Source organism: Radiomyces spectabilis, assembly GCF_025331425.1.
Source record: "Radiomyces spectabilis strain NRRL 2753 chromosome Unknown BYT42scaffold_1, whole genome shotgun sequence".
Taxonomy (NCBI): domain Eukaryota; kingdom Fungi; phylum Mucoromycota; class Mucoromycetes; order Mucorales; family Radiomycetaceae; genus Radiomyces; species Radiomyces spectabilis.
Genome location: NW_026251926.1, coordinates 1,446,688 through 1,465,593, shown reverse-complemented (window position 1 = coordinate 1,465,593; position 18,906 = coordinate 1,446,688). Strand labels below are relative to the sequence as shown.

The 18,906-nt window shown below is 43.0% G+C and overlaps 12 protein-coding genes across 12 annotated transcripts; 5 read left to right on the top strand and 7 right to left on the bottom strand.

Moving 5' to 3' along the window:
- Positions 1–126: 126 nt before the first annotated feature.
- Positions 127–653, top strand: BYT42DRAFT_552270 (uncharacterized protein). Its single transcript, XM_051566360.1, has one exon. It carries the CDS (start codon positions 336–338, stop codon positions 519–521), a length of 186 nt encoding a protein of 61 aa, XP_051428332.1. The 5' UTR covers positions 127–335; the 3' UTR covers positions 522–653.
- BYT42DRAFT_552269 (P-loop containing nucleoside triphosphate hydrolase protein) lies at positions 654–1,581 on the bottom strand. The gene is made up of 2 exons (XM_051566359.1): positions 1,418–1,581; positions 654–1,355 (listed from the first exon to the last, which is right to left on the bottom strand). The coding sequence occupies exons 1-2, from the start codon at positions 1,495–1,497 to the stop codon at positions 758–760; spliced, it is 678 nt and encodes a 225-aa protein (XP_051428331.1). The 5' UTR covers positions 1,498–1,581; the 3' UTR covers positions 654–757.
- Positions 1,582–3,151: 1,570 nt separating this feature from the next.
- BYT42DRAFT_552262 (uncharacterized protein) lies at positions 3,152–4,098 on the bottom strand. The gene has a single exon (XM_051566358.1). The coding sequence runs from the start codon at positions 3,753–3,755 to the stop codon at positions 3,177–3,179; it is 579 nt and encodes a 192-aa protein (XP_051428330.1). The 5' UTR covers positions 3,756–4,098; the 3' UTR covers positions 3,152–3,176.
- Positions 4,099–4,443: 345 nt separating this feature from the next.
- Positions 4,444–6,429, bottom strand: BYT42DRAFT_542000 (uncharacterized protein; the record flags this gene model as incomplete). Its single annotated transcript, XM_051565589.1, has 1 exon — positions 4,444–6,429. The coding sequence occupies one exon, from the start codon at positions 6,427–6,429 to the stop codon at positions 4,444–4,446; it is 1,986 nt and encodes a 661-aa protein (XP_051428329.1).
- A 359-nt stretch (positions 6,430–6,788) lies between these two features.
- On the bottom strand, positions 6,789–7,980 carry BYT42DRAFT_541999 (mitochondrial carrier domain-containing protein; the record flags this gene model as incomplete). Its single annotated transcript, XM_051565588.1, has 3 exons — positions 6,789–6,873; positions 6,950–7,734; positions 7,843–7,980. The coding sequence occupies 3 exons, from the start codon at positions 7,978–7,980 to the stop codon at positions 6,789–6,791; spliced, it is 1,008 nt and encodes a 335-aa protein (XP_051428328.1).
- Positions 7,981–8,817: 837 nt separating this feature from the next.
- Positions 8,818–9,379, bottom strand: BYT42DRAFT_609561 (mitochondrial pyruvate carrier; the record flags this gene model as incomplete). The annotated part of the gene is made up of 4 exons (XM_051571278.1): positions 8,818–8,872; positions 8,943–9,069; positions 9,146–9,215; positions 9,281–9,379. 4 exons carry the CDS (start codon positions 9,377–9,379, stop codon positions 8,818–8,820), a joined length of 351 nt encoding a protein of 116 aa, XP_051428327.1.
- Positions 9,380–9,711: 332 nt separating this feature from the next.
- BYT42DRAFT_488413 (uncharacterized protein) lies at positions 9,712–11,055 on the bottom strand (the record flags this gene model as incomplete). Its single annotated transcript, XM_051563872.1, has 5 exons — positions 9,712–9,894; positions 10,009–10,147; positions 10,223–10,731; positions 10,784–10,799; positions 10,874–11,055. Coding segments are annotated over 5 exons (1,029 nt in total), but the record flags the coding sequence as incomplete, so codon positions are not given.
- A 13-nt stretch (positions 11,056–11,068) lies between these two features.
- BYT42DRAFT_18925 (uncharacterized protein) lies at positions 11,069–11,728 on the bottom strand. Its single transcript, XM_051562457.1, has one exon. The coding sequence runs from the start codon at positions 11,567–11,569 to the stop codon at positions 11,120–11,122; it is 450 nt and encodes a 149-aa protein (XP_051428325.1). The 5' UTR covers positions 11,570–11,728; the 3' UTR covers positions 11,069–11,119.
- Positions 11,729–13,972: 2,244 nt separating this feature from the next.
- Positions 13,973–14,968, top strand: BYT42DRAFT_18845 (uncharacterized protein). Its single transcript, XM_051562452.1, has 2 exons — positions 13,973–14,329; positions 14,396–14,968. Exons 1-2 carry the CDS (start codon positions 14,068–14,070, stop codon positions 14,737–14,739), a joined length of 606 nt encoding a protein of 201 aa, XP_051428324.1. The 5' UTR covers positions 13,973–14,067; the 3' UTR covers positions 14,740–14,968.
- BYT42DRAFT_18851 (uncharacterized protein) lies at positions 14,815–15,223 on the top strand. The gene is made up of 2 exons (XM_051562453.1): positions 14,815–14,959; positions 15,024–15,223. The coding sequence occupies exons 1-2, from the start codon at positions 14,892–14,894 to the stop codon at positions 15,148–15,150; spliced, it is 195 nt and encodes a 64-aa protein (XP_051428323.1). The 5' UTR covers positions 14,815–14,891; the 3' UTR covers positions 15,151–15,223.
- On the top strand, positions 15,136–16,750 carry BYT42DRAFT_18821 (ceramidase). The gene is made up of 6 exons (XM_051562451.1): positions 15,136–15,325; positions 15,409–15,457; positions 15,535–15,698; positions 15,789–15,980; positions 16,116–16,128; positions 16,253–16,750. The coding sequence occupies exons 1-6, from the start codon at positions 15,225–15,227 to the stop codon at positions 16,385–16,387; spliced, it is 654 nt and encodes a 217-aa protein (XP_051428322.1). The 5' UTR covers positions 15,136–15,224; the 3' UTR covers positions 16,388–16,750.
- Positions 16,751–17,393: 643 nt separating this feature from the next.
- BYT42DRAFT_487622 (Gti1/Pac2 family-domain-containing protein) lies at positions 17,394–18,257 on the top strand (the record flags this gene model as incomplete). The annotated part of the gene is made up of 3 exons (XM_051563815.1): positions 17,394–17,668; positions 17,720–17,967; positions 18,109–18,257. The coding sequence occupies 3 exons, from the start codon at positions 17,394–17,396 to the stop codon at positions 18,255–18,257; spliced, it is 672 nt and encodes a 223-aa protein (XP_051428321.1).
- Between the last annotated feature and the right edge of the window lie 649 nt (positions 18,258–18,906).

The following is an 18,906-nucleotide window of genomic DNA, read 5'->3' as shown; positions in this document are numbered from 1 at the left end:
CTGAAAAATCTTTTCAACTCCGCACGAATCAGAATGACTAACAAATAAGCTTCCAAGGACGACAACAAAAAATTGGATGAGCTGATTCAGAAATTCCTCTTTGATCAAAGATGTTTTTGATATAATCGGATATGATAAAATCCAGTTGAATCATACACCTACAGTACGCTCATCGAGAACAGAATCAAACATTGAATAACAAAAGATGTGCGGTTAACCCTTTTATATCAACATCAACAAATACAGTTTGTTTTTCTTCAAATACTGATATCTAGCATTGTCTTGACCAATGCAAATTTTCAACCAATAAAGGTAGATGGCAGACAAGAAAACCGATGAATGAAGTAGTTTTTTGCTGTTACACCACTACAGGTCAGATTCCCAATTTGCTGGTACTGTGCAATATGTATAGTGGGAAGGCAAAGTATACAGACTTTGTAGACTTGTTTATTTTCCATCTCAAAATAGCGTTGCAACGGAAATCAGTGCACTGCGTTTTTGGGCTTTTCAGTACTTTTTAGTGTTTCAGCTGTATGACCTTTCCAACGTCGGCTTCTCCCGTTGTGCTACAGTCAACGAGAATAACTGAAAATCAGTCTTTTTTCATTAGTTCAGACATTTGGGATTGGTCATTGAATCGAGTGAGACTACTGTCACTGTATAACTCAAAAGCTGCATGCATGAATCAGCTTGATTTATTTTTCAGTCACATGAAAATTGTACAGCGTATAGGGATGGCGTCCATTGAACACTAAAATTAGGCACTGCTGCTTGCAGCTGCTTGAGACAAAAATCGCTCAGTTGACGCATTGAATTTCTCGGTTGAATTGCTACTTGGATAAGGCACCTTGGGAACTGGCTTATTCAAAAATCGACACAAGCGATCCCACCCTTCCCCCAGTTGTAATATCAACAAACGCTCGGCCGGAATCGTTCGTTGGACTTCTTCGTTATGCTTCATAAAACGACGCTTCATTTCGTCCTCGTTCGCAAATAACGCCGGGTCCCTGTGCGCCCCATCCAGTTCCACCGTGGCTACCATATCCACCATGCGAACCAGATGTTCAGGATGGTCGCCACCCGCAAGGACGTCACGGACTCGTGGGTGGATGGTGTTTTTGATCGATTTATACCAGCTATCAGCGTCTCGCATGGTAAGAATAAACTTGGCATTTGGGTACTTGGCCATCAGTTCTTTGTAGAAAAGGCAAGTTGGCCAGTCCACGGCGGCCGTAAAGCCTTTATAAGCTTGATCCCAATCAACAGGCTTGTCTTTATCCATATAGGCATCCTTAAAAATAGTAGGATCCAGCGTAGGGTCGGCTATAAACGATGTCATATGCATTGTATTATATCTGTAGTAAAAACTATTCAGAACACCGTGTCAAAGCATCATCCACCTCGTCAACGAACGTACCCTAATGTATTTAATGCTTCTTTCAAGCTCTGGGTACCTGTACGGCCAAAGCCTGCTCCAATCACTTCAAGCGGTGCCATGGTATATACTTGGGAAAAAAAGTGGTATATTGTTAAACAAGAAAGCAAAGCGTCCAATGGACAATGTGCCTTACAAAAATAAAAGATTTCCGGCAGCAAATAAAATAAGCATTTCAAGTCACGATTTGGGAAAAGCAACTTCCGACCCTCATGCACTGATTTGAAGGCCCGGTTTTTCGGCATTTTTCTCGCTTTGCAAAATGAAAAAAACCAAACAGGTGGAAGGGAGCTGCTTCAGTGATCGCAACTAGTCTGGCATAAAGTAAGCTGTTTCTTCTTCAGGTACCTGTACAATTCTCGTGTCTGTTATTTCAGTAGTTGCCATAGCATGATTAAAAAGCGAGCACAAAAAGCAAATATCCGCAGTGAATCGCCAGGAGAAAACAAAAAATTGCACAATCCTGCATGAAGAATCCAAGCATCTCTCTTGGGGAAAATGTTTTCGAGACCTGCAAAGGTAAAACATTCCTCTCTCGGGCAGGCTATTGATTTGGTTCTCGACTCTAGCGTGACCTTTTAAAAAATGCATATGCATATTCACTGATTTATCAGATTACCTGTTTTCTCCATGTTGTACCGGAGAAACTATTAAAACAACTCAGTTTCGGGCTAAATGCTTTCGACGTATAAACCGAGTAACCAATACAAAGATATCGTGACTCTTGCAGAAATCCGGGCAATTCTACAACTCACGAATCTGGGTTTCCATGCCGTTAAGCTTGCTCTCTATTAATCATCCTGCCGTCAGTACAAGTTGTTTCGTGACATATACAGCAGAGACAGACCAGTTCATACTGGCATACAGCTCTTCCATTTTGGTGGTTGCACCTAAAACGTCTTATGGCGCAATGCTTGCTCATATGAAATAGGTCGTACGAACTTTAGGATGCTTGTAAAACAGTGGTTCATAATCAGCCCGCTTCGGGTTCTACCGACGTGTGAACCTGGTGCAGCTGACCCTAATAAAAAGATCGGCCAAAACAGCAGAATTTATCCGCTTTGGTATTTGTTGGCTATAGCAGGTTTGCTTGATCATTGAATTTTTTCAGATACAACGATCTGGGATCTGTTCTCAGCGTGGGAAGAATGATGGACCGATAAGCTGCTGCACTCGGTCAACGATGCTTCCAAAATGTCATGTAACTTGTCTAGATTAACTTGTGCCTAATATCACCTATTCCGCAAATTTGCAGATGATTCTCATCTGTATGCGAAGTCAATCCACAGATAATGTTGCTTGAAAGACCTACAAAATAAGTTGAAAGCGCTTGCAGTCTGCCTTGAGCAAGAACCACCAGAAGCAACTAGAAGTATAACAATTCCATAGGAGGATCTTGCCATAGTAATTTAATATATGATGTATTCAATGCGACAACTGAGGAATGGCTAAATGTGAAGGATGAACTTTTGCCTGCTTCGAGAACACCAACCATAATTTTTTCGACCCCGCTTAATGAGGCGCTGTTCAAGTGATGTAATGTTCTTTTTACTTTTATACTCCGATGTCCAATGGAAAACAGCAGAAGTAGGTCATTGGTGAGATGTCAAAGGAAACCAAGGTACATGAAAATACTCTCAGTATTTTATTGCAAGGGTCATAGTATCGTGGGGAGGGTGAGAAGGGGAGTATGAAGCTTGTAAACAGGTATGAAAGAAAAAAGAGTCATTTCCCTGGAAATTTAATGGCTGACAGCTATTTCTTTTTTCTGCATGGAGGTGACCAAGTCGTGGAAGTTCTCGGTAGAATTGGTGTTTGGATAAGGCACATTGGGCACTGGTTTACCTAAAAACTCGCAAAGTCGGTTCCAGCCTTCACCCAGCTGGATCACCAGTAATCGATCGGCGGGAACGGTACGTTTGACCTCTGCGTTATGTTCTAGGAAACGACGTTTCATTTCTTCTTCATTGGCAAAGAGTTCAGGGTCATTGAAAGCACCATCCAGCACAACGGTGCGCGCCATATCTCCCATTTGGGCGAGATTCGGTGGGTAATCGTGATTCTCCATAGATTCGCGAGCACGTTGATAAATTGTGTTTTTGACAGATTTATACCAGCTGTCAGCGTCTCGTTCGGTCAGCAAGATCTTTGCATCGGGGTACTTGACCATCAGCTCCTTGTAGAAAGCACAAGTTGGCCAGTCTACCGCGGCTGTAAAACCATCATAAGCACGATCCCAGTCAACGGGCTGATCCCTATTCAGATACGCATTCTTGAAGATGGAAGCATCAAGAGTAGGGTTTTGCATAAAACACACCATATGGTGTGTACTGTAACTGTTTAAGGATTCCAGTTAGAACCGCTGAAGCATAAGCTACAGAGTGTGACCTAGGTATCGGTACCTACCCCAAGATGTTTAATGCTTCACGCAAACTGTTGGTGCCTGTACGGCCAAATCCTGCGCCAATAACTTCAAGCGGGGCCATGATGAGATGATGAAACGATGGTTTTTTTTTAAAACTATGTCAGAAACAAGATGACTGATAAAGCAAACTACTTTTATAACATAAAGGAAATGTCCGCAGTGAAGCTAAATTAAAAAAAAAAAATGACGGCAAGTGTTTTTCCGTTGTCACACACATCACTGTCCCACTGTGACAGCGATCTGACGACGAGCGGAGAATTTTGGATGTGACATTTCTGCGTCCCCCTTTTGCAACAAAATACAAGCTAAACATGTGACAAGAAGCATGAATATTGATATGGATCTCCCTTCCATAGACGGTTGATGTACGTATCGACTCATGTTTTATTTGACTTGTGCTTTCATCGCCATGATCTAAAACCAGATATGATATTTTGCACAGCGGATGAAGATCGTGGTTGAATTAAACTTCCGCGAAGCTAAATGCATTAATTTTTTTTATTCATCGTTGGTTGTGGGGGAGAACAACTCTACCGTGCAAAAAAAAGATGTGTGGGGAATATGTGGACTACTGTAGCAAAATTCAAACAAGAGATTGATCCTTCGTATTCCAATAAAGTGGGACCTCTTGGGTCAAGATATTTCCAAAGGTATTCGCCATTTGCATAAAGACAGAAACATCCTCATTTTCTGCAGCCAGAAAATCAATGGGGGTCCATCGGGGAGCTTCGCCGATATTTAGTCCAAGATTTTCAGCAAATCGATCACGCCAAGCTTCTTTGTAAATGGAAACTTTGTAGAACGTACGATGCGGCTCCGTTTGACCGAGATCCAGAGGCAGCCCGGCCTTGTTATGTTCAACACGAGTCAGATCCCATAATTCATCACAACCCACTTCCACGATATATTCGCCCCATCCATACACCCACTTGGTCTTCTGTGTAACCAACAAGGGCTCATAATCCGGGACTTTGACAAGGATAAGTCGATTTTCAGGTCCTTTACGTAGCTGTTCCGCGAAACGACCGTGAGGGGTATTCGATTCGGAAGGTAAGCGTCGACCGTATTCCAATTTGGCTTCCCATGAATAATTGCCTTCCAGTTCAGCGCAGCTGATCGATACCAAATCTTGACATTGCGTTAAGCAGTTCCATAAACCAATTTGACCGTCGGATCGGAAACGAGCCGTCAACAGTGTTTTCCACGGTTCCCCAGGTGGAGGGACGGATTCGCCACGCATTGGTCGAAGTGAGAAGGTCGGCTGTTGCATGGCATTGATGGAGTATGATGTGCGAGGTGAATCAGCAAATTCTTCACAGTGAGTTGTAAGGTATTCGAAAAGAGGCTTCATCTGCGTGCGTGTTTTGCCGATGCAAGGTGCAAGCACCGAGCGGAACTGTGGTTTGGGAAAGTACTTGTCGGACAGTTCCTCAATAGTAAAGAAGTGGTCACTGCTCTTCTTCGGATAGTCGACCAGACAAATCTGTCCGTAGCGAATCTTCATGCGGATCTCCCAATCAAACAGACGAAGGCTCTCGAGACCGACTTCCAAAGCATCCTGAATGGATTTCAAGTTCCGTTCATTCAGCGTTTGCGCACGGGGTGAAAGCGTCGTGATCGGTTTGGCAGGCTGATCCTTGCTGTCTTCCAAATCAATCAAATCACCGCATCGCTCTCTTATCGTGTCGACAACGCCCTTGCTCACAGGTTCCATAAGACATTGATTGTCGAGCATGAATCGTTCCTGCTGTTCTTTGGTAAACTTGTAGGTGACGAATTTCGGTGGTAATTTGCCAAACTTGATGTCTACGTTGTTGGAGGGTTGATTCAACAGACGAAGGGTGCGAGAGGCAGGACGTCGCGCGCACTTGAGATACCAATTCCGGATGCGAGCGGTAGCTTGAATTACATTTTGCTCCTCTTGACCAACGATTTTGATCGCGTACAGCTGAGGATCGAACCACATGTAGCATTTGCATTGAGAGCGAAGGCTGTTCAAATAGGAATCCTTCTCACCAAGAAGCTTGGGAATTGGCACCGACTGATCCGGCAGAGCAAACATCGCAGTGAAGGGTTGAGGCGTAGGAGGTTGGCCCTGGTAGCTCTTCTCTTCGGCCAATCTGGCCAGACGACGCTCTGCTTTTTGTCTTTCGCGCTCGGTCAACTCTCGCTCAGGTTTGCTCCACTTTCTGGTCTTTGTCTTCACAGGATGGTTGAGCGCGGCTTGCGATGCGAGAAAATCCAGATGCTTCTTGGCTTTTTCAACCGCGACTCGATCACCCCAAATGTCCACTTGATGTTTTGGTTGATTGTATTCAATGTACGTTCCGGTACTGAATCGAATTTCTTCCAAACGTTGGCGTCGCGTCCCGAGAATATCGCTTAAAGAGTTCGTGGAAGGAAGCACCCAGTGATCGTCCGGAATACGATCAGGCATGGTCTCATAGACGGTCGAGCGCGCATTATTGGCATCGCTTCCAGACTGACTGTCCATGAGAATAGTGGAATCACGCCAGTCATCTTCATAGTCGTCCGTAATTTCATATGGAACTTCAGGTTCAATAGACATGACAGCGATGCACGGCGCGGAACGAAAGAGTGGATACCGAAGAAAAAGGGGGCGGAAACGGAAAAAAAAAAAATCGAAAATCGCTTTTGCAGATATAAAACAAAAGCTAGCCAAATCGGATTGTCAACCTAATTTTTTTTTGAATATTTCTAGGTAATATCCATGGTATCTATCAAGAAGAGGTGGAAAGGACAGGAGATAAAGAAAGTGCAATGATTAATGAATTAATGACAGGGATGAATCACTGTGGGCCAAAGCCACGTGGTCAAAATAGGGAATCCCAAAGATTGAAGATGCAAGCTTTGACAGGTAATCTGAAAACTTTTCAAGATTCAACGTTTTCAAAACCTAAATTTTCGCTACGTTTCTGAGAGATTTCTACACAGTGCTTTTCCCATGGTTGTTAACTGTTCCATAAAGACAAACATGAGCGTTGTATGTGGTCTATTGACAAAGTTTTATAATAAATTAGCATTCCAATCACCAAGCTACCATCCGGTTTTTGCGCTTTGCTACTTACCCAATACGGAGGAAATGAGCCAAGAATCCTTTATACAGTCCCCTTATACCTTCTGTACGAATCATTTTAAAGAAACAGTCCACGGGGCTGCTGTATAAAAGTCCTCGTCCGGTTTTTGGATCCACTCCCTGGTTGTACATTCGCGTCGAGATGACATCGAAAGGATTCATAGCAATACATACTAGTAACCCGGTGAACATGGAAGTACCGAGATGGGTTTTGATGGTATCGGGGCATCCGAATTTCTGGATCAGAATATCTTTGCCGATCATATAACTTGGCATTTGCACGGCGGAACCAAGCCCGGCGCGCGCCATGGCTGCGTCCGCTCCTCGATAGATACCTTTGAACCCCTCCGATCGGTATATCTGCAACAATGTCGAGAACGACGATCCCATCTTATGTTGATGACCGATTTGACGGAAGATGGGCGAGAAAGACTGTCTTCTTGTCTTGATCAAATACAGTGGAGAACCTATAACGGCTCCCACTATGCCCCCTGATGCTCCAGCAAACACACCAGCTGCCAACAGTGAATGATCTCTTTTTAGTGCGAATGTATTGACGACGGTGGATCGTATCGGTTCGTATAATCCCAACCGGCTTCCATTCAAGCATATCTGATACACATAAGCGACGCCTAAACCTCGTTGGATGCCTCTCAAACCTTCGTGCTGAAACACCAGTTTCAAGGCTTGGAAACTGTTATGGTAAGGTCGGGCGGCTTCCGATAGAGCTCCCGCTCGCACCAATTCTCCCTGAAGCTGCAATCGTGTTTTGACTACCTGCAGTAAGCATGCGTTACATTTAGTGACGAGGATCCAAAGTATGAAACAGGAAAAGGACTGATGCGTAGCTACAGCCGTCGTGTTCTCGTGCTAAGCGTACAATACCTCCCAGGGATTAGTAAATGTTACGGCTCCGCAAGCAGCGAGACCGCCTATAACAAAGCCAAGAGTAATGTCTTTGGTCTTTTGAGATACTTTAGGAGCAGTCCATTGTTGAACAGGCACAGACGGAGAAGTGGACATTGAACGCAAACTTTGGAGTATATGCGGAAAAGAGAGGAAAAAAAAACGTACAGCGAAATAAATAAATAAAAAAGAGTTATAAAACAATAGATGATGAATAGGGAAGAGAAAAAAAAGGGTTATATACATAATTCTAAGTAATAGGAGAAAACAAGTCATCGGGGCCTGTGCATGGCCAAGATCGACTATATATGGCTTGTTTATTGAGAAATGACTTCAGCATCTTCATCCTCCGTAGGAAACGGTTGCACTATTGTAAATCAGCAGGAAATTCAATGTGGATATGCCTCGTTTATCTTTTCGTCATTCACAGTCAGCCGGTAAAAAATGATTCAACTACGAACCTTGTGCGCGAAAACTTATTGCCTTGCACTTGCCTTTGAAAAGTGATCTGAAGCACATGACACTGTTAAATTTTGTGCACCTGACATGCAGACTGATTCGCTGTTGAGGGTCTACACACAGTTGATGTGCTTAGCTCTCACCATGGCATTATTATCGAGCATACTACGGCTACAATCACAACCAAGTCTGCTCTGTCTGATACGATGTACGCAGTTTATGTATAGAGTCCGGAAACAAAACAAAAGTGATTAATCGATCAAGTGGAATATGGAGGTACGAGGATCATAAAAGCGCGAGAAGTAGGATATAGCTGCTAATAACGAAGATTGAGGATCTCGAGCAGAAAGCCATCCTTCAGACAACGATCACGGTCAGAGAAAGCATGAAAAAGAGGAAACGTGGATGGTGGTCGGGCGGGAAGGATGATTCGAAAATGGAAGGGCCGTAGACACAGTCATACAACTCGACAGGAACATTTTGACAGGGAAGTGGTTATACGGCCTGGTCAGAAGCTTGTTTTTGCCGATACTCTTCAGTTTGCTGGTACCTAAAACGCGCATTGAAGGTCAATTTTCCGTCCCCGTTCACTCTGGGTTTTTATATGCCTCCTTCCTTACTTTAATATTCGTACAACTTGCGTAGCACCCGTGGCGGCCAAAAACGCATTAACAGCAAGTAGCGACCAATTCTTGGGAATGATGACCATCGACCAACGACTCCATATCGCGCCTGTCATCATGAGTGCTACAGCAAGATTTTTAGAAAAAAAGTGCTGACTCCCACTGTTCGTGTAACAAGAGGAATGGCAGAGAAGACTTACAGACATTCTGTGGTAAGCTCAATTTATCAGCCGGACGAGTAAAGTCACCTATTCCTGCAAACACCAATCCCTGAAAAGATAAATGGTGGTTAGGGTTCATCTATGCATTGGCAATGGAGTCAGTAGGGTACATACCCATTTCATAGCGGGTGCCCAAAAATGAATGGTCTTGGGACCGGTGGGAGAATTAATAAAACGTTGCAATAACGTCTGTGATGCCGCTGAGGATGCCATGAGGGTGTAACAAAAAAATATCAAGGCAGGAGCAAAGAGTCAAACAGTGGAAACAAGAGAAAGGAACAAATTGAAAAGTGGGGTAGTTTCAAAACGCCCCTTCCCAAGAGAAAAAGAAATAAAAAAGCACGTCCCCCCAGCCCATGGGAAGTCTGAAACACGGGTGGACAATTGGTGCATTTAACCGAGTTTTAGGTTTTTGAAATGACGGTTGAAATTGCTTTCCGTCTGCTTACCAACAGAAGAGTTTTTTGTTTCTCTATTTGTAATTGCATGAGTAATTTATGGTGTTTTATATCTAAAAATGCTAAGAAATGATCTGTAGTATGTCGTTAATGCTGATGCGGTTTTCCAATCATTTTTTCCTTCTGCAGACTGCCCAGTGCTTTCGCACACTCTTGTTTCACATGGCTGGCTATTTCTGTATCGAACAATCCGTTCTGGTCAAACTGCCGTGCGTAAAATACACACTGTTCAATACGGAAGTTCTTGTAGAAAGCCACTTGCATTGCGCGCTACAAGGAAGAAGAAATTCACCGTCAGTAAGAGCATAACTGCAATTAAAATTTTCGCGTCTTTCTTTCTATGCAGGTCCACTTCCGTGATCAAGACTTTTTTGAATCAATTACCTCGGTCTCCGTCAATTTATCTTCGGGCTCTTGTCCTGTGCGCACAATGAAATTGTCATGTAACACAAACAAGTCGGAGCCGGCCAGGAACATAGAGTAGACACAAGCGGACAATTGATCTTCAAATCGTTCCTCACACCTAGAACCGGTTGACCGAGATTGAGCGTGTGAACCGCAATTTATATACTTGATTCACCTTTTTTTTTTCTCTTACCAAGGATGATCGTCGCGAGTTGCGATGTAAACGGGGTTATAATGGAAATCGTATTCTGTCACCAAGTAGGCTTCCTCAGCTTCCTGCCACTCGGGCCACGAAGAAGGTCCGCGGTTCATGGGCCAATGATAATCAAGCATGCCCATACGACCGGCACGCACCCATTCAATGATGCCTTCTCTCTCCTTTGGCCAAGACGTTTCTATCATCCCATTGTGTCTTCTCGGAAACGCAAAAGTCGGGACCACTAGCACGTCTCCTTCATCCAAAATATCCTTGTATTCTTCCACGGCATTGGTCAAATTGGTCGTCCACAACGTGGTGACTGGCATGGCCACAAAATATTTGGATCGACTGAACAGTCGTGCAAGGTTACGTGCTTCTTGCATTCCGCCGGTACTAAAGATTGGAAATTCTTCGTGTCGGGCGTCCGGCCGTATCACCAGATGGAGATCCACGTATTGCTGTAATGAAGGGCTGGCATCGTACTCACGACGAATGCGAGCCAACTGTTGAAGTACCGTTCCCGATTGAAGACCATTGTCAGATACCAGTTGCAACGTAGCAGAAATGGGACCTGTTCAATGAGGTTGAGTTCCAGCCAATTTGTCTTCCTCTTTCGAAAAATAAAAGATCCTTTGGAACTGTCACGTACCCTGCCATATCTCTGTCAAACGCTTGAGCTGATCCCACTCATCAAGAGTGAGGACGGTGGTAAGAGTGAGCGCTTCCGCTTTGGGTTGGGTGGTTGCTGTGAACCAAAACGGACGCACATGGTCCATATGTGTACTTGATTTGCTAAACATTTTTGATATTCGGAGTTGTGGAGTGACCCGGTTGAGTTCTGATGGCGAATACTGGGAGGAAAGCGATGTCTGATGTACTTGGAATCATGTGTCAGTATACTTTCAGTACATGACCACCACTTGCTGGTGTTATTTGCTTTTGCCTCTGTTCAATTCCTCGTGTACGAAATTGACATGCCAAACAAAACAAGCAACAGGAGGACAAATTTTGTTTCTGGCTTTTACCTTTTGATTCCGTGGGCCAAATGGAGGACAGGATATGTAGAGTGAATAATCCGACGCTGAGAAGAATGTAGGCCCATACGATGACCCGCACAATCCGCCATCGATACAGCCTTTTATACCAGTAAGAGGATGATGGTGACAGCGGATTGGCCGACAGTTGTTGATTGAGAAAGTTGGCATAGGATGGATGATGCTTTGAGTCTGGGCGACCCGTAGGTGGACATGCCGTTGTCAAGGATATTTTACGCTGGTGAAATCCGGTGCTTCGTGATGAAACCGCACCCGTTTGCGACGGATCAATTTGTTTGGATGCCATGGGGAAAAGAACGAAAAGAAATCACCAAGTTCTGCGAACAATATATTCATTTAATGCTGGTTGTACAAGCCGTTTAAATCGAGCGGTTTTGCACGTGTGCTCGTCGATCTTAGCAAAGATGCTCTCGATTTTCTTTCTCAGCCATTGCACCAATACCAGCCATGAAATGACAGGTAATAGGGTGGCCCATTGATGTGTGTGACATGTCCTCGATATAGCGAATCCGTGAGGACGATGTTTTTCTCAGAATTCGCGACGCACTTTATTTTCCTCCTTCATTGTATGGCGAAATCAAATACAATATAGCAAATACAAACCCGCACGGGAGGATCCACTCATAGCCATGCCATTGCTGGATGAAACGCGTGAACGGCACCATGGAGAAAATGGCCTATTGCCATGGCATTGCTCCATGGTATTTAAAAAGCCTTGCTTTTTTTTTTTAAAAAAAAAAAAAAGCGTTGAATAGCATGACCTTCAAATAGATCTTCTCATCTGATTGGAAGTCAAGCAGTGTGAAGCCTGCGAAAACTTCACGAGTTCATTCTCCTCAGTATTATGTGTTCTGAAAAAACGACTTGTAGGACACAGCGGTGGTTATCAGTAATTGAAGGCCTGCACTTTAACAAATCGGTTGAATTTGGTGAACTACATTAACCCGAAACTGGGTAGTTCTCTTATCCAAATTAGTAGTTAATCAAATCAAATCGAGTAACCTTGTCATGAGACCATCCAGACGTTTTGCCGAGTGAGCAAAACCAATCGTCTCTTATTTTGGGGGACCTGAAGCTGTCGTTATTATTAGAAATCATCAAGAGAAAAGCATTATGAGAGGGATCAACGAGATTCCTCCGATGCACGAGTCGCAGGATTATGCAGATACGTTAAAAAACAACCTTGAGACCAGTGAGATCATCAATGTAAAATTTATTTTGAAGAAGGTAAAGTTGTCGATGACTTCATCTTGCATATTTGTACTGACTGGTAAGGAAATATTGACCTTTTGGCTCATGCATTATAGATTCTTCTATTTTGACAATAGGGTGCTGAGAGAATGTTCTTGGAATCTGCACCAGTTTGGTTCTATAGCTTATACAGTGGATGTATTCTCATCCGTGACGCAAATAAAACACAGCAAGGAAGCTTCCTTGCCTCTTACATCGTCGTGATAAACCAACTTTGTACGAATCAAGTAGAGGAATAAGGTCAAAGCAGAGTACTGTGTTCCTCAGATAAGCTTTGGCGGCAGGCTGTAACGATGGGAAAGGAAACAATGGCATCATCCAAGCTTTTAGAAACGGGCCAAAGATCGAAATCGACATATTTCAAGGGACAGGATATCCTTATTTCCTAGTTTGGGCAACCGATTGCATCGATCGAAGTTTCTCCCATCAGTTTTACCGAACAGAAATTGAGTTTTGAACTGCAGTCATGCATCGTCGCTCTCCGCTTTCGTTATTTGCAGCAATGTTTTGGCAGGATCTCTGCTCATACTATAACCTTGTTGCTATCCGTCCATACGCAGGCCGCCTTTTTTTTTGGTGTGTGTGGTGCTCATTCTGCTCAGGCAGAAAATATTAGCAAAGAGTTATTTTCCATAAAAAGTAAAGCATGCGTGCTGAATCGAGATCGAGTAGACAGGGGAAGGATGAGAGATGAACGGTAAAAAGCAATCCCACTTTGTTAACCGGTATAGGCGCAGTTTAGGAGTGAACTGTAAGGATGTAAATATGTGTGTATGTTATGTGTCAAAGTTCATTAACATGCACATCTTTGGAATGGAATTACGTGATGGCATCATTGCTGCTCTAAAATAGGCAATGTCTTGATGCTTAAACCGAAATTCTGCAGTTGAATCGGAAATTATCGCAGAAGTCCAAACCGTAATTCTGCTCATGATCGAGATTCAGTAAAAAACGGAAAAAAATATTCTGCCTGAAAACATGAAAAACTTTTAGGGTTCTAATAACATGAATGTATGTCATGCGTTTCGAATAGGGGAATTTCTATTATGATGCGTAGGAACCAAAATAAACAACGAATCTAAGAACGTCTCATGGCTGAGCATCGGTCCAGATGGATGAATAACCTCGCGACGTACAACCAGACCCAACTTTAAATTGTTTTTGTGTTGCATCAGCATGTGGTCCACCTCTAGCATTTCAGGAGTCATTCATGGCCTGTGAGCGATGACGAAATGCGACATGTTCAGAACCAATGAAAAAGGGGGGGGGGAAGAAGGGAAGGTTCTCCCCCTCCCCATTTTGCTAACAGAACGGATACGAAATTGATGCACTACCGTCTCCCGAAGATTGTGAAAAAAATCAGGCCACTATTGTGCACAACCTTGATGAGAGACTATATAAAATGCACAACCCATCGCGCCTAATTGCTGAATTCTTATTTGAATGAGCTCGCCAAACAGCGGACCTCAATCGACGAAATGCGAGTCACCTGGTCTGTGAGCGGTTGGCGATACGGTATTCACCTCTCGCACCATGCACTATTTACGGCCACGACTGCTACGACTGGTGTTCACGTCTAAGCGCACCAAAGTCACTGTTACTCACGCCGACGCACACAGCAGCTGCAAACGGAAACAACCGACGCCGATTTTCCTGATAGGAACAAGTTTATCACACGAAGCTACGGAATGGCAACGACGATTCAGCGAACTCGGTTATCAATCGACGACGGCCTTGTATTCATCTGAGGAATTAGAATCCTCAAAAAAAGACTCGCTCAACACTTATTATCAAGGCAGGTCCTCCGTCACCAAAGAAACAAGGTGATAAAATCACCAAAATACTAAAACAGCTATCTTAGATCTTGTTACCATTGCACGCGATCGGTGCTTTTTCCCTCCACTCCTTGTCGGCTTTGACAAAGGTTCCTGGGGTCTCTGCAGAAAGTTTGTAGCCAATCAGCCCGTTTCGGCTTTAGCCATGATTGAGCAACTGCACGATCGGGATCAGCCCAACTTTTGGGCAAACGAGGCGTTATCCGAATTTGAACCCCACTTTCCTATTCTTGTCATTTCGCAACAAACGACCCTGCCTCCATCGCTGACTTTTCTGCAAGATGAGATTGACCATGTCGTGGCGCAGAATGACACGAAACAACCGACACTCTCAGCCTTATTAGCGTGGATAGACGAAATGAATATTTGATATTTCTGAACATGCAATGAGACACACGCGTACAAGTTTTTCGTGACTTGAAAAAAGAAGAAAAACTGAGTTCGTTTTTCACTTTATCGTTCCATTTTTCCTTTATTCTCTTTAACAATTCGAGCTTCATCTGTTGGTGAAGAGCAGACATCATGACGAACAACTTGCTGGATGTTGAACCCGTCGGATATTGGGGACCGATAACAAGCTCTGTTGACTGGTCGGAGATACGTCTATAAAAGTAATAGAATCATCATGACTAAAAAAAAGTATGCTCTGTATAGGTGTGAAAAGAATTATACGCATTGGTACTACGTAGCAGAATGGTGGAATACTCTGTCTGTATGTATCGGGGAAAGGTTAAAAAAAAAGGGGAGGGGGAGGGAACAAAGTTTACGGTCATCAAGGTAGTAGAAACAGGACATGATTAAGAAATAACCAAATGGCGCTCGCTTCTCGTCCCCCTTGTTATTTAGAGTTTAGCCATGATTGTCCTAGGGCTTTTGGGTGTGGGGTTCCATCATCGATCGGTCGGTTGGCGGATATCGGGTGCTTACCTCCTCATCATTGTCGTCGGTATTGGCAGGTAATGAGCGCGTGATAAAAAGTCGGATGAGTAAGCCAAACCGAATGTTGCGCTAAATATCGTCGATGGCGATATCCAATCAGTGTTTTGTTTCATGCGACATTACAGTTTGAGCATCAAATGTGGGATGAGGTAAAAAAGAGAAAAAAAAAAGGCCATTGCCCCTTTTTTGACAATCGGCGGATGGTCTCACCAATGATAATAATTAGGTTCCGATGGTTTGGACCGCATGCTACCTGCTGTGGATTCTGTTAAAAGAACACGGATATGAACGCCACCTGTATGGTATCTGCATTGCATGCTACTGTGGATTGGCGACCTACGTGACCAGTCAATCCAAGGGCACCACTCAATTCTATATGTTCCAAACGTCGTAAGTGAAATACTCTTCGATCGATGGAGAAAAGAAGCCTTTTTATCCCTCCCCATCGACGATTTGGCGAAAAGACTAAATTAGATTTAGTTTCGGAGTTGTCATGTGGAGTTGTTTCTGGTTTGTGTGGAAATCCTATCGGCAAGTGCAAAAAAGCGAAGTCCGCCGACTTTTCCATACCGGCACGTATTATCTCATTGCAGCCATTGGGGTTTGGCTCTTTGATTCCAACCTATGTTTCATTTATGACTATGGTGTACCGAACTTTCAGCTTCATGCCTGGTAAGATAACAGAGAATAAGAAAAAGACGCCAAAGGAGGGAGGAATGATTCAACCGATGTCACTGATGGGGTTGAGATCATGGTGACGCCGATCGCATGTTATGCTTATTTCTTTGTTTTTTGTGTTATCTTTAGGTGGCATGTCCTGGTAAGGAAAACCTAAAAAAAAAAAAAAGGTTCCTAGTCACCATCAACGCATGGTGAGGACGGGAAAAAAAAGTTTAAAAGATGATTAATGTGAAACTTTGCTGTTTTTGTCATGGTATTTGTAGATGTCGATTAGTCTTCATTATTTTTTTGTTGCATGTGGACACGAGACCAAGCAAGCCCGAAGTGAATGCCGTCGAATCGGTTATTTTATGAACATTATCCCTTACGTTGAATCGGTGGAAGCCAAGAAGTCATAATGCCATTTTTTAAGGTTTTATAGTTTAAAGCGTGAGACCCAACGGATCGGATATCATGATCCATTTTCAATTTTAAACTATTGTTTGTATATCGTACAGAAAAAAAAAAAACTATTCCCTTTGGAGATCCACATCGACCTTTTTTTTGGGGGGATGGGGAAACAAGAAAAATTTAGAAAGTATGAAGCTGGTCATGGATGATTTGTTTTGATAAACAAACTGAAAAAACAGGAAGAAGGAAAAAAAGGTCCAAAAAGCATGTGGGAAGAAAAAGCCTATTTTTTGGTAATGTTGTTCAATGTTCATTGTTGTTTGTTGGTGAGAAAAAAAAAGTATAATATTTGAAAAGATGGGAAATAAAAAGGGGGTTGGGTGTCATGGCGAAATAGAAAGATGGGGAAAGTTGAAAAAAGCGAGACAAATCATAGAAGGGCATAGAAATTTGCGATTCGGTCTCGACCACAGATGACGTATCGTTGGAAATCGACATTTTTCCCCATTCAGACATTATCCATGCTTTTAAACTAAAAAATGTCGATTTAACCCCTCTGCATAAAAAATGCGGATTTTTTATTTTAGCGTCGATGGATTAGAATCCCCTCAAAATGACCTAAATTGCACTAGTGAAAAACAAAAGGAACGAAGAAAAAAAAGCTTAAAATTTCCTGTTATAAATAGCCATTTGTTCATTTGGCTTTTTTATAACCCTCTTTTTTCCCTCTAGCTCCCTTTCTTTTTTTTTTTTTTTCTCTTTATCATCATCTCCCTCTTTCTTTTTGTGATCTTCGTTTTTTGCCTCTTTTTTTGGACTCCATCTTAGTAATCACTTTTTAATCTGTTTTTTTTTTTTGCCTTTTTGCTTTTTTGTGTGTCTGCTTATTTTGATCTGCTCTTTTTGATCGCTTATAAAGTTTCATCTTTTTTTTTTTTGGTTTCCTTTTTTCCCTTCCGTTTTATCTCTTTTTCCTCTCCCCCCTTCTTTTTGCTTTTTTTTTACGCACCAAATATGGAAACTTTCGTTGGTTATATTAAGACCCCGCAGGATGCTCTCATCGTGTTTGAAGCTTGTCGTCGTGGTCAACTGAGCCGTGTGCAGCGACGATTAAGTAGCAAAGAGCGACTGAATATACGTTCAGGATCGGTATTTGCATGGGATGAACGGGAAGCTGGCATGCGACGTTGGACCGATGGTCGTACATGGTCCCCCAGTAGAGTCCTCGGCAGTTTTCTGACTTATCGCGAACTGGATACCAAACGCCGTCCACGCCGCCCTTCATCGTCGTCGTCGTCATCGCAATCGTCATATCTACCAATTTCCAAAGCGGCTTCCAGCTGTTCCTACAAATCCGGAGGTTTGATCAAGCAAAGTTTCTCGATCTGTACGGCCACAAATCAAAAGATCCATCTCATCTCTTATTACACCAAAGCCGATATTGCTGCCGGTCGTCTTACCCAGCCATCGCAGCATCCCCTCTTATCTCACATTAAAGTTCCCAAAGGACTGTACCCTGAATTAAATCCCTTGGACACCAGTGGTGGTCATTCCGCCACTCTTCATAATTTACGTCAAGATCTCTCGTGTTCAACTGTCCCACCGCTTACCATGGAGTATCATATCTCTACTCCTACTGAAGTCTCCACCATCGCTACCTCCTCCGTCAGTAAAACGCCCGTGTCACCGCCACTCTCATTATCGTCTTCCCCATTTTCCTCCGATGAAGATGTCACCGATCTCGCCTCTCCTTCGTTCCAACCTATGATGATGCCAGCTCAACCGCCTCTCTTGGTTCAAGACATTAACTGGTGCAACCTATCCTCCAGCGAAGACAAACGCCAATTGCAAGCTTTGCAAGGCCAATTACGCTTATGAAATGCATGCCTTCCTTTTACTATCGCTATTCTTCCGTCATCTGCATGCCCCCAAAAAAAAAATTTCTCAAGGAAAAAAGGTAAAAGATTGCAAAAGAACTCCAGATCCTGAAGTAGCAGAAAAACATGGAATCCGATCGAATCCAACAGAAAAAAAAACCAAAAAAAAATTATCACTCAATTCTTATGTACATATATCATGCAACCACCTTTTTTTTTTCTTATCCTTATTCCAGCAGTGAAAAAATAATACCCTATTTTTCTATATTTCTACCTTTAACCAGCAGTTATACTATTCCCTTGCTTTTTCTCTTTATACCTGACCTGACATGTAGTAGATCCATTATACAGTAACTGACCGCTCCTTTTTATTTCATTGTTTTCTCATATTTTGTTTCTTATATCCCCCCTCTATATTTAAGTATTATTTGTACTATGACGAATGTGGCTAGATAGGACCAAAAGAGGGGTTATTCAAGAAGGGGAATGAATCGTAGCAATCAACTAAAAAAAAAGTCGTAATTAGTCAAAGCTTATACTGTGTTGTGGATTTTTGGTTGAGCACAGAAAAAAAAACCATTTTACGGTGTTGCATGTGTGACGGACCCAACAGCACGGAATGAAATTCCCAATTTGGTTTGTTCTTTAAT